Raw genomic sequence first — 15,108 nt, 5'->3', positions numbered from 1 at the left:
TTACATTATCATTTTGAACATTTATGTTCACTTTATATGAACATATATGAATAGGAGAGAAGGAACAATTGAAATTATTTAATAATGTGAATGTGGAACCCACCTCCTGGCCTTTGTGGAGCTCTGGATGGGCCACAAACTGTGTTTCTGTGTGTATTCCCCCCAAAACCACTACCCCTGGTTTTTGTTGTTGGGTCCAGAGCCCAGGGGAGGGGAAAGGGAAATAAGAAGAGAAGAGAATGAAGTCAGGATCGCTTGTGTCTGAGTATATTAAAGGTGGAATAAGCATATAGCCAAAAAAGACTGCAAACATTTTAGCACCTTATAAACTATCTAGAATCTGTAAAAAGAAAAGTCCACCCAAGATGGGTTTAATCCTGAAGACAAAAACACAATAGACTAAGTAAGTGTCCTGTAAAAAGGACTGGAATGTATGTGACTTTGCTCTTAAATGGTGCTCTATATAGTTTCATCTGTTCTATGTCTATTTTTATGTAATAGTTGCTAAATGAATGCTAAGTTTAACTCTGGCTATAATTAGGTTTTCTAATTTTTAAAAGCATATCAGATTAAAAAAAAAAAAAAAAAAGCCTGGGCAAATGTGTTTTTTAGTTAAGCCCACTTTTTGATAACTTGGCAGTCTGCCAAAGAGACCATGTTTCAGGCCTCACCATCCATCTGGTGGGAACTTGTCTGATTTCCAGACAGGACCTCAAAGTTCTGAAATGCAGGACTTAACAGTGTCCAAAATTCACAAAACAACTCCTGGTATGGCAGGTGATCTCCCTTTGTAAATAAAGCAAATTGACACAAGAAATCATGGTTTCTCACGTCTCATTTGTGACTGTCCATTCCTTCCAGATTAAGGACATGAGATATTAATGAACATTATTGATCGATTAAACTGCATTTAAAAACCAAGCTGCATTTAAGTTCTGAAAGCAAGTCCACTTTAAACTCAATATTAAAAAATAAAATAAAATAAAATTCACCCTGTACTAAGGGATCCCTTAACATGAAGCATGGCGATGCTGTTTAAGTTATTCTGTTCTTAACACAGGGAGCTTGAGTTGCTCAAAACATGCAGATGGTAAATGACAGAGCCAGTGTGCTGATACTTACAGTGTTCCGTTCATTATACTACACTGCCGACTTTACTATAGATTCTTTTCTTTTTTAAGATCTTTTTCTTATTCAGAGATATAAATGGATATTTTTATTTTTAGATTAGAAAACATAGTACGTTATTGCAAATATTATCAAGTTGTTGTTTTACACTGTTTAGCAGCAGAGCTTTGAGGCCAGCTGTAGGTTCTAATCTGTTGCCCACTTGTCAACTTTCCACAAATAATGTTGCTTTACTCCATTTCCATATTTACAAAACGAGGCTAATGCAAGAAGATAAAATGAGGTACCAATTCCTATAAAGCCTGTAACCCAGGACAAGGTGTTGAGACATCAGTCACTAAATGGTGACTCCTTTTTAGCTAAAATTGTGAAATTGCACTCTATGTAATTCTGATTTAAGGCCTCCTAAAACTTACATTTTCAAAGGAGAGACAAACAAGATAAATAGCTAAAATATATTTATCCTGGTGATATGTACTAAAGGAAAAAAAGAAGAGAAGGGAGATATAAAATATTGGGGAGGAGTTGAAATTTTAGGCAGGTTAGCAGGTAAGACCTCAACAAGAAGGGGACTCTTGACTAAGCCCCTGAAGAATAAGAAGGTGCTATCTATCCATGGGGATGTCTAAAGGAAGAACATTTCAGATGGTGGGAACATCATGTGCAGACACCCTGAGGCAGGAGTCTGCTTGGTTTGTACAAGGAACTGGATGGAAGATGGTGTAGCTAGAGTAGGATAAAGAAGGGATAGTGTTGTAGGAGTTGAGGTCAGAGATAGCAATGGGCCAGTTCACAGGTCATGTAGGGTCTTGTAGGTTCTAGTAAGATTGCACAGGAGCAGCATGATCTGACATGTTTTGAAAGGATCCCTCAGGCTTCTGTGTTGAGGAATAGACTGTTAAAGCAGGGATGGGGAGAAGGGGAGGGTAGCCAACAAGGTCAGAGTTAAGAAGCTGAGGTAATAATCCATGGCATTCCAGTATCCATCTCAATGCAGTACTTATGATGTGTTCTGCCGGTGAGATGGATGAGGTTTTTCCTGTTCCCCTCTGTGTTTATAAATACTGAGAGCAATGGGAGTCAGATCATTCTGAAAGGTGTGCCATCCTGGTTTCTTATTTTTCTTTAGTAGTTTGTGGCACTGTGTAACAGTCACATTTGCATATAACTTTGTCTGTGCCCTGCTTGTCTGGGAAATTTTCTCACAAAGGAAGGGAGTACTTTATAAACTAGACTATCTTTGTCAGTTGTTATACTGGAGCAATCCCTAGTGATCGTCCCCTGGCAACGAGGCTGAACTGAAGATCTGTTTCATTGTGAGAGTTATCAAATCTGACAGTCTCAGTCAACTGAAAGAAAAGTAGGTTACCAGGGCTGATGAGTCCCACTGAGCAGAATACAGACCATAAAACAGTGCTTCACCATCTTCCTAGGCAGACGTCACATGGAAGAGAGAACCTTCTCTGTAGGGTGTTGCCATGCTATTTATTTTCCATCAAGCTGAAGCTTGCCTATTAAGATTTGGTTCTCGTGGCCTTTAAAATCTGTGCTATATTTCAAGGTTGCCCGAAAAATTATTTCTATGTATGTATATATCAGAAAGAGTAACACAATTTACTAAATTAAGATTCAACTTCAGACATGTGAAGCTGAATGTGAACTTTACACAAACTGTCATGAAATTCTCAAATTAATTTTAATTTGTGTGTGTCTTGTGTACCTGCAGTGTGAGGGCAGATAATAAGTATTGTATATCAAACCTATTTTGAGTGTCACAACTGCATAAAGGGTAGACATAATTGATTTACATTGGTATGACTTTGTTGTTCAGTTGCTCAGTTGTGTCTGACCCTTTGAGACCCCATGGACTGCAGCATGCCAGGCTTCCCTGTCCTTCACTATCTCCTTAAGGTTGCTTGAACTCATGTCCATTGCGTCAGTGATGCCGTCCAACCATCTCATTCTCTGTTGTCCCTTTCTCCTCCTGCCTTCAATCTTTCCCAGTATCAGGGTCTTTTCCAGTGAGTTGGCGCTTTGCACCAGGTGACCAAAGCATTGGAGTTTCAGCTTCAGCACCAGTCCTTCCAATGAATATTCAGGGTTGATTTCCTTTAGGATTGACTGATTTGATCTCCGTGACTTAATTCTTTCAAACATTCCTTTGGTTGAAGGTTGCCATTTCCTCCTCCAGGGGATCTTCCCAACCCAGGAATCGAACCCACGTGTCCTCTGTCTCCTGCATTAGCAGGCGAATTATTTACCACTGAGTCATGTGGAAAGCCTAAATTGCCTTTCAAGGATCTGTAGTAGATGTGATCATTTTAACCAGTGTTGGATCAAACATGAATCAATACAATGCAATTTAGTGTCATAATAAGATGTCAGTAACATGCTCAATAAATTGAGTATATTTCTTTGTCAGTTTTAATTACAAACATTTCACATTTTCCTTAGGTGGCAAAGAAAGTAGGTTTTTCATTTTATATGTATTACGTACTAATAATGTAAAATCTCATATATTGGGATGTCTATTCATATATATATACATATATTTATTTCCACAATGCCTTTTTCATAAGCTATCATGTCATTAGGTTCACAAGTACCCTTAGGGGGATGTGGTAGAGAGTACAGCCCTATTTTACAGCAAAGGAAACTTCAGTGTTTAGGAACAACTTCAGGATCCCTTGACTGAAAAATATAAAGCGAATAGATTCAGGTCTTTGGATTCTTAGCTTAGGACTCTATCCCCGTACCACACTATTTTCATAGCTCTAGAGTAGTCTTTTTCAGATATGTGGAGTGCTATTAGTTGTAGAATAAACACAGATTTTTTTTCAGGAAGGCTAATTCAATAGCAGTAAATGGAGATAGCAGTATTCTTCTATTCAGGATATCTAACTAATGTATTTCTGTAGGTGTCTTACTAATGTCCTCTTAGAAACTTTCATTAGATCCGGAAAGGTATCAAGACATGCTTTTGAAAGACAGATAATCTTCACAAATACTGTGTTAAAAGAAAGAAGTAAGTCACAAAAGAGAACATAAAATATGATTTCCCTTAGAGAAAATCCAAAACAGGCAAATGAAGCTGAATGTTAGAAGTCAGGATAGCAATTACCCCTTTAGGGGGGTGTGGTGGAGAGTGTTGAATTGACTTGGCTGCTAGTTTTACAGGTATTCCCTTGGGAATGTTTATTTATTTATTCATTCATTTTAAAGTAAAATTTGTCTTAACGCCTTAAGTGGTAGTTTAAATGCTTTCAACTTGAAGAGCAGTTCTTAGGCGTTTATTATGATTATAAACTGCCATTTCTCAACAAAAGTCAATTACCCTTTTCTGTTGTTCCTGAGTCTGTGGCAGGCTTCCCAGGTAGCCCTAGTGGTAAAGAACCCACCTTCCCATGCAGGAGACATAAGAGAAGTAGGTTTGGTCCCTGGGTTGGGAAGATCCCCTGGAGGAGGGGATGACAACCCATTCCAGTATTCTTGCCTGAAAAAGTCCCCATGGACAGATGAGCCTAGCAGGCAGGCTACAGTCCCTAGGGTCACAGAGTCAGACACGACTGAAGCAACTTAGCATGCACGAGCCTGTGGCAGTTTTTTTCAGTTCTTGGCGTTTGTCATAGAACTAGCTGCTGGAGCCACGGTACAGTTCGTCATGAAATGCTTGCCAAAACAACTTTCTTGCTTACACTTTTTAAGATGTGAGGAAAGAAAGATACTGAAAAGGGCTCCCCAGTTAGGATGTTAATGTGTATCAAAACACACACTGCTAGAAATTTCTTCATGGAGCTCTGATAGGCTCCAAGCAGAGCTTTAGTCAGCTTCTGATAATTTAACAATTTTGCAGTTGATTTTTCTTTTTCTATGTAAATGATTTCCAAAGAGCACAGATAGCTGAAAAACAATAGCTCTGTCATTTTCAAACTTGAGGTCAGAGCCTAAAGGAAATGAGATTGAGGCTAGAAATTACTTGGAGCAAAAAGAAATTGTAATAAAAATAGAGACTGATGGCCAAACCCATGATGTTTCTCTGGGCTTCTAATGTTAAACTAAATCCATAAGCTTTCTGATCACAGTAAGTATAGCAAGAAACAGGAAGAACTTAAAAGATTTTGTCAGCAAAACCGTTTCCAGTCTTCATGGCTTAGAGACTAAGGCCTTAGCAAATCATGTATATTATGGGTTACATGCAAGATGAGCGGTTCCCTTGTGAACCATTGCTTCTTGTTCCTAAATGTGACCAATTTTTTTTGCAGTGTTCTATCTCTTCATCAGAAGAGGAAAGACTTACTTCCACCAGGAGACCTAAGACGCCAACGTCAAGTGACTGCTCTGACTTTCATACTCAAACCAACTGGACCAAGTCACTTCCCTTGCCAACACCAGAAGAGAAGATGCGGCAGCAAGCCCAAACAGTCCAGGCTGACATGGTTCCTATTAACATAACTGGTATGCCTTACTCTGTGGACAGGTTCCACGTGTTCTGGGAGAATGACTGTGGCTCTTTGTTTGGTATATGCTCTTAGCGTGTCATTCATACAACAGAGGTAGAGAGCTGTGGTCTGACTTCCTGCTCTTTGCTGAATGAAGGGAATACTAAAATGTATGTGTGTGCATGTCAAATATCTGTTGCTTTTAGATTTACAGACTGTATCACCAAAGGTTGATGTCAGAGAATTCAGTCGTCCAACCATTCAGCTAAAGTGTATCTTTTAATTGAATTGCCTTCTTCAAATATTTTGGCTATATGGAAATATCTTCTAAATGTGATCTTGGGTGAGAAAAAATTAGGTTTTTTAACTCATTTATAAAAGTGAAAAAGGACACATTCAATATTTCTGAATGATTTTCTTACCTTCTTATTTTCTCAAGTAGAAAAAGGGGGAAATTACTTGAAATAAAAATATGAAATATTTTAAAAATGTAATAGGATAGTGAAATTATATCTTGATCTCCATAATTTGAATTCTATAATCATCAAATAAAAATCCATTCCTTCTAAATATAAAAAATTTAGAACATGTTAGGCTGGCATATGAATATTAATTGCCAAATATGAAATTCAAGTTCTTGCAGAATATTATATTCAGGTTTTAATCATCTGTGATAATTAAGGTAACAAGGTATGTAAAGCTCAAAGACAGTATTTCACAAACATAGAGAACTGTTAATAAGTATCAAAATTTTCCTGCCCTGTCACTACCATATCCTGCAGAGAAGATAGGTCATCGGTCTGGGAGTGTACAGAAGGCAAAATAGACATGTTAAGAATTGATAGCTTCAGACATTAGACTGTGTTCAAGAGAAAACATTGCTGGTAGTGATACTGATAATCAGCTCATACAAAATCTGGCTCATAAGGCCAGAACCTAAAAAAATCAGGTGTTCAATAAGGATAAGTTTTCATAAAAAATTAGGATGAAAACTCATCATAACTCATCTTTGTTATGTTTCTGAGGCTACTGCTCTTGACTGCTGTTAGAAAGTTTTTTACTATGGCATTGGTGAGCTTGTAAGGGACTAAAAATATTTTGATAGTTATGAATTTTTTGAAACCTTACAGAATGTTTAAAAATTACATTTAAAACTCTGTTTTGAATTCCAGAGAAACTTAATAAGTACATGAATTATTTTAAATTCCATGGACATTTTCCCACATTTACTGTACTTAAGCCTTGCAGGAATAGCAGGCATTTTAGTCCATTCTCTTTGCAAATAGCATTGATTTTTCTGAGTATGATCTCATTCACCAAATCATACTTTTAAAAGTATTTTTATATATAGTTGTATTTCAGAACAAAGTGTAATGTTTAAACGGCTGTGTAGTTTCTGCAAGAAAATGCATTACATTATTTGCTTGATTAAAAGCCTCAGAATTAATATTGTAGGATTGTGCTATGAAATGTAACAATCCTTAATGGAATTCAGATAAAATGCATCATTGTGAAATTTGGAAATTTAAAGCAGAATAGATTTTCAGGAATAAAGAATAATTTACAGTAAAATACATTGGCACAACAGGAGACAGTGTCAGCCTCTGAACTTTATTCTCTCCTGTCTGATGAGTAAGTGGATATGAATTACATAGAGTTTAAAAGGAGGCCTTGAAAATGCCACACAAGAGAGGTGAATGACAATAAAGAAATGAGCAATACAAGTTAGGACAAAATGCAGTTTACTTTTGAGTGATTAACATTTTTGGAAATGTAGAAGGCAAATGCCTAATGACATATTTATTGATCCATTTTCTGGATCTGTGTGTTTAATGTACACACATACATTTCATAGAGAAATAGTTTTTCTGATATTCTGGTATAAAGAAGCATTAAATTTGTTTACTTTTAGTGGTTGAATTGACATAGATTATACAACTCCTTTAAATGATACATTTCCAAAGCACTAGAAGATAAAATGTAGCTTCCTGTAGGGCGTTGTCACTGCTCATTTATTTGGGTGAACATTGACCTTCTGTTTGGTTTTCAGTACAGTTCAGCAGAGGAAAGAATGCCAATAAATATATTATTTCAAATGCAGAGAGATGCTTGCCAGGCAAAGAGGAAGAAAACATTAGTACAATGAGCTGCTGGCTTGAAAATCGATTTTCTCCCTTTAGTCACAGGCCTGTGTCCTGTGGGAACTCATCCTGTTCTAAGAGTTGAAGAGAAAAAAATGTTGAAAATAAAATGTGCATATGAGTATGTTGTTTAATCTGCCACATGGGATAGCAGCTCTTACACCTAGAAGATAAATAGAGTGAGTAAACGTGCTGAAGCAGTTCTTACAAACTGCCTTTGGGCTGATGTTTGAGCTAGCTAAATTGATTTCTAAGTAGTAACCCTGACGGACTACTGCCATTTTTCAATGAAAAGAAATAATTAAATCCCTCTCAATTCAGTAGACATTTACTGAATAACTACTTTGTGTCAGGCATTGGGCTGAATGCCACAGGCGATGCCAGGGTGCATGATCATGGTCCTTGCCCTTCAGAAATGTTTAACCCAGTAGAGGAGACAATCCTTTTAGGACACAACGAAGGGTGGAGAGTTTAGCACCAGCAGTGGTATATGTCTTAGATGTTCATCCTCGCAGTTTGTTTTTTAATTTCCTTGCAGCTTGGGGGGTTTATCTTTGGGTTTTTTTGTGTGTAGGAAGCAAACCTGGAGACTAAATGCAACTGTCTGTTAATAGTTTGTCCATTCTTAATGGTTTGAGCCAAGAACATGTGTTTCCTCTGCCACAGAAAACAAATGAACCAGTGAAGTCCCGACTGGCCTCTTATAGGCCATATTTGCTATTGTACATAGTGATGCATTTATCACAGTGATGGTACCTTCTGGTGTTTCAGGGTTTTCTCTAAATCATTTCTGTTTTTTCTCCATTAGGAACAAAGTTGAGAGCATTTTCAAATTTACAAGCCCTCATCTAAGTTTGTTGCTTTTTAGGTGAAATGTGTTTTGACCATTCCGATCTTTTATCCTCTATTTTGACTAGAACCTTATTGGTTCTGTTCACAATGTATTCCTATTAAAATAGAAGATACATTGTTCACAGCATACCCACTTTTGAATGTGCATCAATGTTGCTAAAAAGAGTGAATGATTTTTAAACTTTTCTTATAATATGGAAGTATATATTTTGTATGTGTACATATGTATTTTTTAAATTCTTTTTGAGGAGAAGAACCATTTAATGAGGTCAATGGTATAAAACTTCTCTTCAAATGTCAAGTAATTTAAAGCAGACCAAACAGTAATTGATATGTTACTATTTTAGGGTATCCCATGGTGTGATAATCACAAAACTTACACACTAGAAAGAAAAAACTTCGATGTGGCATTCTGGGTTTGATTTCAATATACCTGTAATGAATTTAGATCAACTTTTGAAAAGTGATTAAGAAACAGCGAGAAGCAGTTTAGCTTTAACAAACTGCAGTGCTACTGGGTCTCATTGTGATAAAAGTACTTTATCATTATAAGGCTTTTTCATTATCATTGTGTCTCACACCATAGTAATTACCACAGTCTATTCAAATTATGAGCCTCCTTGACTGAAGAAAAGTCTTCACCTAGGAATTCTTGATTAAGTTATTTGTTTCATCACATCGGACAAGACAGTACTTTGGTCTCTGGTGAGGACCAGATGAAGCACATAAATTCATCTCCAGCTGATGGAACCAAAATACATGCTGATGTAAAGTGTGATTTTGGTGACCAAAGACTTTTGTGAAACACTTCCAAAATACCCCATTTTAAAAATAACACAAAATCACTCGTCCAATGTCTTATTCACCAGTTTGCATTTGCAAATGAGCTCAAGGTGCTTTCTTTGAATGGACATACACCCAGAAATTGGAAAACAGCCTTATGATGCTAATGTGCTTTCCTCCCTTTTTTGCCCTTCAGCATCCATTCATCATTGTATGACTGGCTAACATCATTATTAATACCTTCTTATCATTTTACAACAAGCTTCTGGAAGAAAGTGCATGGTGTCGGCTTGCTTGAAAATAACATTGCTTTGCTTGTTCTACTACTCTGCATTAGGGGAGAATTTCGATCGCCAGGCCAGCCTTCGGCGGTCTCTAATTTACACAGACACTCTGGTAAGACGACCGAAGAAAGTCAAAAGGAGAAAGACTATTACAGGAGTCCCTGACAGCATACAGAAGGAGCTAGGTATGGCTCATCAGAACTGTATTCTGTTGCCCATCATTGCTACTCACCATTACTACCCTAACCTTATCGGTGGTCTTTGTGAAATCAATACATTCTGATAGCCTTTTGGTACCCCAAAGGGTCAGCTTCTTTCCTGAACAAGGCACTGGGTACAAATCTTTACCATCCCATGCAGGTGATTTGTTGAATTTTGATGGCAAGGTAAGAGGAAGAGCATATATGAAAACTATTGACCAGGATGATAGAAATGAAACAGTTATGTCATCATCTCTGTGTACCTTCAACAGTGGGCATGCCCACAGTAAAATTCACTTTCAGTTTAGAGCTTAAGTTTTCATGAAACCAAAAACTTATTCTAGGACTTCAGATTGTGAGTATGGACTTCATTAGTTATACTGACAATATTGGTGGCATTTTCTCATCCAACATCATTAGTAAATACTGGTAAAATTGAAAATGGTCATTTGTGTTGGATAATGCCTTACTGGTACTTCTGGTGAAACAAATTCATAGCTTTTTGATTTGGTATTTCTCAACATGTGGTTGAAAAACAGAAACCAAGAGTTTCTTTTGACTGGTGCAGAAGACGGTTTACTTCATTATTCGCTCACCCATCTTCTTTCTGCTTATCTTTGTATATACTTTGGATAACATTTTCTTTTCTTTCTGTATACATTGCCTCGCCTGTTTTTTCATGGTCCAACAGGAATGTCTGCTGAGGCAGCAGGGACTTCAGTACCAGGCTGCTTCAGCTAGAATCCTGTCTCTGCCACTTACTTGCTGGGCAGCCTCAAGCTGGTTATTTCACCTCTCTGAGTCTACTTTTTTCACTCAAAAAAAGTATGGTTACTGATGTTAATAGAACCTAATTCATAGGGCTGTTTGAGGATTTAATGAATTTATACAGGCAGAGCATGTGGTACCTGGTATCTGCCTGCCAATGCAGGAGATGAGGGTTCAACCCCTGAGTCAGGAATGTCCCCTGGAGCAGGAAATGGCAACCCACTCCTGTATTCTTGCCTGGAAAACTCCATGGACAGAGGAGCCTGGTCAGCTACGATGTAATGGGGTTGCAAAGAGTTGGACACAACTGAGTGTGCACACACACACTACTATTAATATATACATATTATCTGCTATTGTAATTATTGTACCAACTTAATACTACCTATCTTGAATCTTGCCTTTTTCTCTTTGGTCAACCTGTGGACTTCTTTGCTTATAATTACTCAATATGCAGAAAACTAAGATCATGGCATCTGGTCCCATCACTTCATGGCAAATAGATGGGGAAACAGTGGAAACAGTGACAGACTTTATTTTGGGGGGCTCCAAAATCACTGCAGATGGTGGCTGCAGCCATGAAATTAAAAGATGCTTCCTCCTTGGAAGAAAAGTTATGACCAACCTAGACAGCATATTAAAAAGCAGAGACATTACTTTGCCGACAAAGGTCTGTCTAGTCGAAGCTATGGTTTTTCCATGTAGTCATGTATGGATGTGACAGTTGGATCATAAAGAAAGCTGAGCACCCAAGAGTTGATGGTTTTAAACTGTACTGTTGGAGAAGACTCTTGAAAGTCTCTTGGACTGCAAGGAGATCCAACCAGTCCATACTAAAGAAGATCAGTCCTGAATATTCACTGGAAGGACTGATGCTGAAGTTGAAACTCCAATACTTTGTCTTCTGATGCAAAGAACTGACTCATTGGAAAAGACCCTGATGCTGGGAAAGATTGAAGACAGGAGGAGAAGGGGACGACAGAGGATGAGATGGTTAGAATGGCATCACCAACTCAATGGACATGAGTTTGAGTGAACTCCGGGAGTTGGTGATGGACAGGGATGCCTGACGTGCTACATTCCATGGGGTCACAAAGAGTCAGAAACAACTGAGTGACTGAACTGAACTGATATTTTCACTCTTATTTGCTATTGAGGGCTATACTCTAAAAACTCCAGATCATTACTTCTGAACTTGCCTATCAATGTTTTAGGCAAAATGAGTTTATCTTGCAATGGTAGTATATGTTACAGCACATCGAGGTAGTTTCAGCTTCTAGGTGTCACAGACATCATTCCTGTGCGCTTTTGTCCTGATGCCCTTGCCTACATACATGCCTTGTATTAGGGAGGGAAGGCTTATTCTTGTTTACCTGGCGTTTTCTCTCTTTACTGCCATCCAGTTCTACAGTATGGGTTCTCTGCCTTCCGGACTGCAACTACAAAGGGATGAATAGTGATGCTTCTCATCTGCACTAGGTAGCTTCAGTGACCCAGATGACAGTGGATGCTCATCTTACCTCATAACACCAGGATTTTATCATGAACAAAGGCCAGATTGCATCCACAGGATTTACAAAGGCTGCCTCTGGTTCATGCCCGCACATCGCCTCCTTTAGTGGCCCAGGCCTCCTGTATCCCATTCTTTTATACTGTTTTTCTTTCTCTTTTAGGTGATAGGCAACTAATTTGAGAAAAAATAATGTGTACTGGTATGTCTAGCAGATGTTAAGGGGCTAATTTCTTATAGTACTCAGGTAACATTTATATTTGACTGCTCTTTTAGGAGATGTCTTAACCTAAAAAAGTAACTTTATAGACAGCTGTTTGTAAGATAACAAGGTTGATGTTTCTGGGTAGGCTACATTTTAAGTGACTTTCCAGTCAAAATGAGTAGGTTTTGGATGGCTTTGTGCCCAGAGTATAAGAATAGTTTGGCCCAGATAAAATAGACATACACGTAAATATTCAATATGAATTGTCTATCTATCTGTCTATCTGATTTCTAGAGCCTCAAAGCTATGAACTTTTAACACTTTTTTTTTTAAACTGAGCCAATCAGTATGGAGCCAGTAACTCAGTTGCCTCTTTGACCTTACTGGAAGTATCTGATCAGCTAGGTAAATCATATCTTCTGTAATTTTAATATTTTTTAAAACTGGAGATAGAGTCTCTGAGGCCCTCATTCATTTCTCTTTTGCCCATAATAGGAACACCACTAATACTGAGGCAAAAAAAAAAAAAAGCTCCCCGCGCATCATGTGTGTTGTGAGTGGTGCCACATAAGAAGCTTTTGGTGTCATTGCACAGTTGATGACATGACCTGGATCGTAGCTAGAGGCCAGCTGAGACAGCTGTATCTAAGTTAGAGCTGTTTTGTTTTGTTTTGTTTTGTTTTTTCAAAGACAATTAGACAACCCCTCTAGTTTTATAGATAGGCCAGTTGGAAGGACTAGTGGGTAGAGTAAGGGAAAGGGACATTTGAATACAGTGAAGTGAAATGAAAGTTGCTCAGTTGTGTCTGACTCTCTTTGACCCCATGGACTATGCAGTCTATGGAATTCTCTAGGCTAGAATACTGGAGTGGGTAGCCTTTCCCTTCTCCAGGGGATCTTCCCACATTTAGCAAAAAAAAGTGGATTGTACCTTTCCTTTGCTTCATTCATTTGGGCAAGGGTTGACTTTGCCCTTTCTCCTAATGTTTTGTACTTATAAGGCCTCTGATTTGAGAGCTTTGTGCTATCTTACTAATTATTATCAAAAGTAGACACTTCTTAAGAATTAGTCTTCCTTAGATATAAAGTGTGGGGAAGAATGACTGAGTCAAATTAGACTTTAAAAGGATATGATTATCTGGAAAAAAGGCATTCACTGGAAAAGATACAGCCTGTCCACAAAACACTGCCTAAATTGCTGGGACTTTCACTTTTAAAATCTAACCAGAGATGCTCCTAGTATTAGAGTTAATTGTGCTTAACGATATGCAGCTTCTACTTAAAAATCTGTAGTGGATTCTAGAGATTGGTCAGCATATAAAGTTTTAAAATCAGGTATGACATTTTCTCTTTAAAGCATATTTATGGTATGTGATTTGTTGCCTTCCATTTAAATAAAAGGACAAAGTGTCTTTTTCTTTACTCTCATCTTAAACATACATGGAATTGTATTTGAGCAACCTGTTATGAGATTCCATCTTTTAGAAACAGATAAGAAATATCAATAACCTCAGATATGCAGATGACACCACCCTTATGGCAGAAAGTGAAGAGGAACTAAAAAGCCTCTTGAAGAAAGTGAAAGAGGAGAGTGAAAAAGTTGGCTTAAAGCTCAACATTCAGAAAACTAAGATCATGGCACCTGGTCCCATCACTTCATGGGAAATAGATGGGCAAACAGTAGAAACAGTGTCAGACTTTATTTTGGGGGGCTCCAGAATCACTGCAGATGGTGATTGCAGCCATGAAATTAAAAGACACTTACTCCTTGGAAGGAAGGTTATGACCAACCTAGATGGCATATTCAAAAGCAGAGACATTACTTTGCCAACTAAGGTCCGTCTAGTCAAGGCTATGGTTTCTCCCGTAGTCATGTATGGATGTGAGAGTTGGACTGTGAAGAGTGCTGAGCACCGAAGAATTGATGCTTTTGAACTGTGGTGTTGGAGAAGACTCTTGAGAGTCCCTTGGACTGCAAGGAGTTTCAACCAGTCCATTCTAAAGGAGATCAGTCCTGGGTGTTCTTTGGAAGGAATGATGCTAAAGCTGAAACTCCAATACTTTGGCCACCTCATGCGAAGAGTTGACTCACTGAAAAGATTCTGATGGTGGGAGGGATTGGGGGCAGGAGGAGAAGGGGACGACCGAGGATGAGATGGCTGGATGGCATCACCAACTTGATGGACATGAGTTTGAGTGAACTCCGGGAGTTGGTGATGGACAGGGAGGCCTGGCGTACTGCGATTCATGGGGTTGCAAAGAGTTGGACATGACTGAGCGACTGAGCTGAACTGAAGATTATTTTGTTCATATATAACTATGTTTGGCTACTGAATAGTCTGTGTTTTCCTGGAACTTATCCCAGTATGTTACTCTCCAAGCAGAAAAGGACTTATTTAAAGGAATCTCCTTCTGAATAATTTTTGTTGGTTGATACTGAGAGCATTACTTTAGGCCTGTCAAGACTTTTTTAAAAATTCATACATTAAGCCTTAAATAAAACTAACTTATAGATTTCTATCATTATTTTTATTACGTGTCTTTTTAAAAGTTGGATAAGACCTTGTAGTATTATAAGTTAAAGAAAAAAATGTGTAATTATTTTAAATAATTTAAGCTTTTGTATTTATTTAAATTAAAATCAGGTAAATCCCATCAAGATTTTTAGCAGCAGCTGAGTGGACTATATTTGTGGTTCTATTTTTGTAATTTTTGCTACTTAAGATGGCATTCATCTGTGTCCTGTAATAATGTCACACTTTTTGTACTGTGAAAATATTGAAGGATCTATTTCAGGA

The 15,108-nt window shown here is 37.9% G+C and overlaps 1 protein-coding gene across 3 annotated transcripts in view; it reads left to right on the top strand.

Annotated features, from left to right (window-relative positions):
* NHSL1 (NHS like 1) overlaps positions 1 to 15,108 on the top strand; it is a 197,398-nt gene that overhangs the window by 169,282 nt on the left and 13,008 nt on the right. For 2 of the 3 annotated variants that reach the window (XM_042253527.2, XM_004011376.5), the window contains exons 4-5: positions 5,391 to 5,583; positions 9,681 to 9,812. In XM_042253527.2, coding sequence (XP_042109461.1) covers positions 5,391 to 5,583; positions 9,681 to 9,812 — 325 coding nt within the window. The remainder of the gene's footprint in view (positions 1 to 5,390; positions 5,584 to 9,680; positions 9,813 to 15,108) is intronic. The other variant, XM_042253529.2, reaches the window with a different exon arrangement.

The sequence above is a fragment of the Ovis aries genome, chromosome 8 (assembly GCF_016772045.2).
Source record: "Ovis aries strain OAR_USU_Benz2616 breed Rambouillet chromosome 8, ARS-UI_Ramb_v3.0, whole genome shotgun sequence".
In the NCBI taxonomy this organism is placed as follows: domain Eukaryota; kingdom Metazoa; phylum Chordata; class Mammalia; order Artiodactyla; family Bovidae; genus Ovis; species Ovis aries.
Note: the sequence above shows the minus strand (reverse complement) of the source record. Positions and strands in the feature narration are given on the sequence as shown.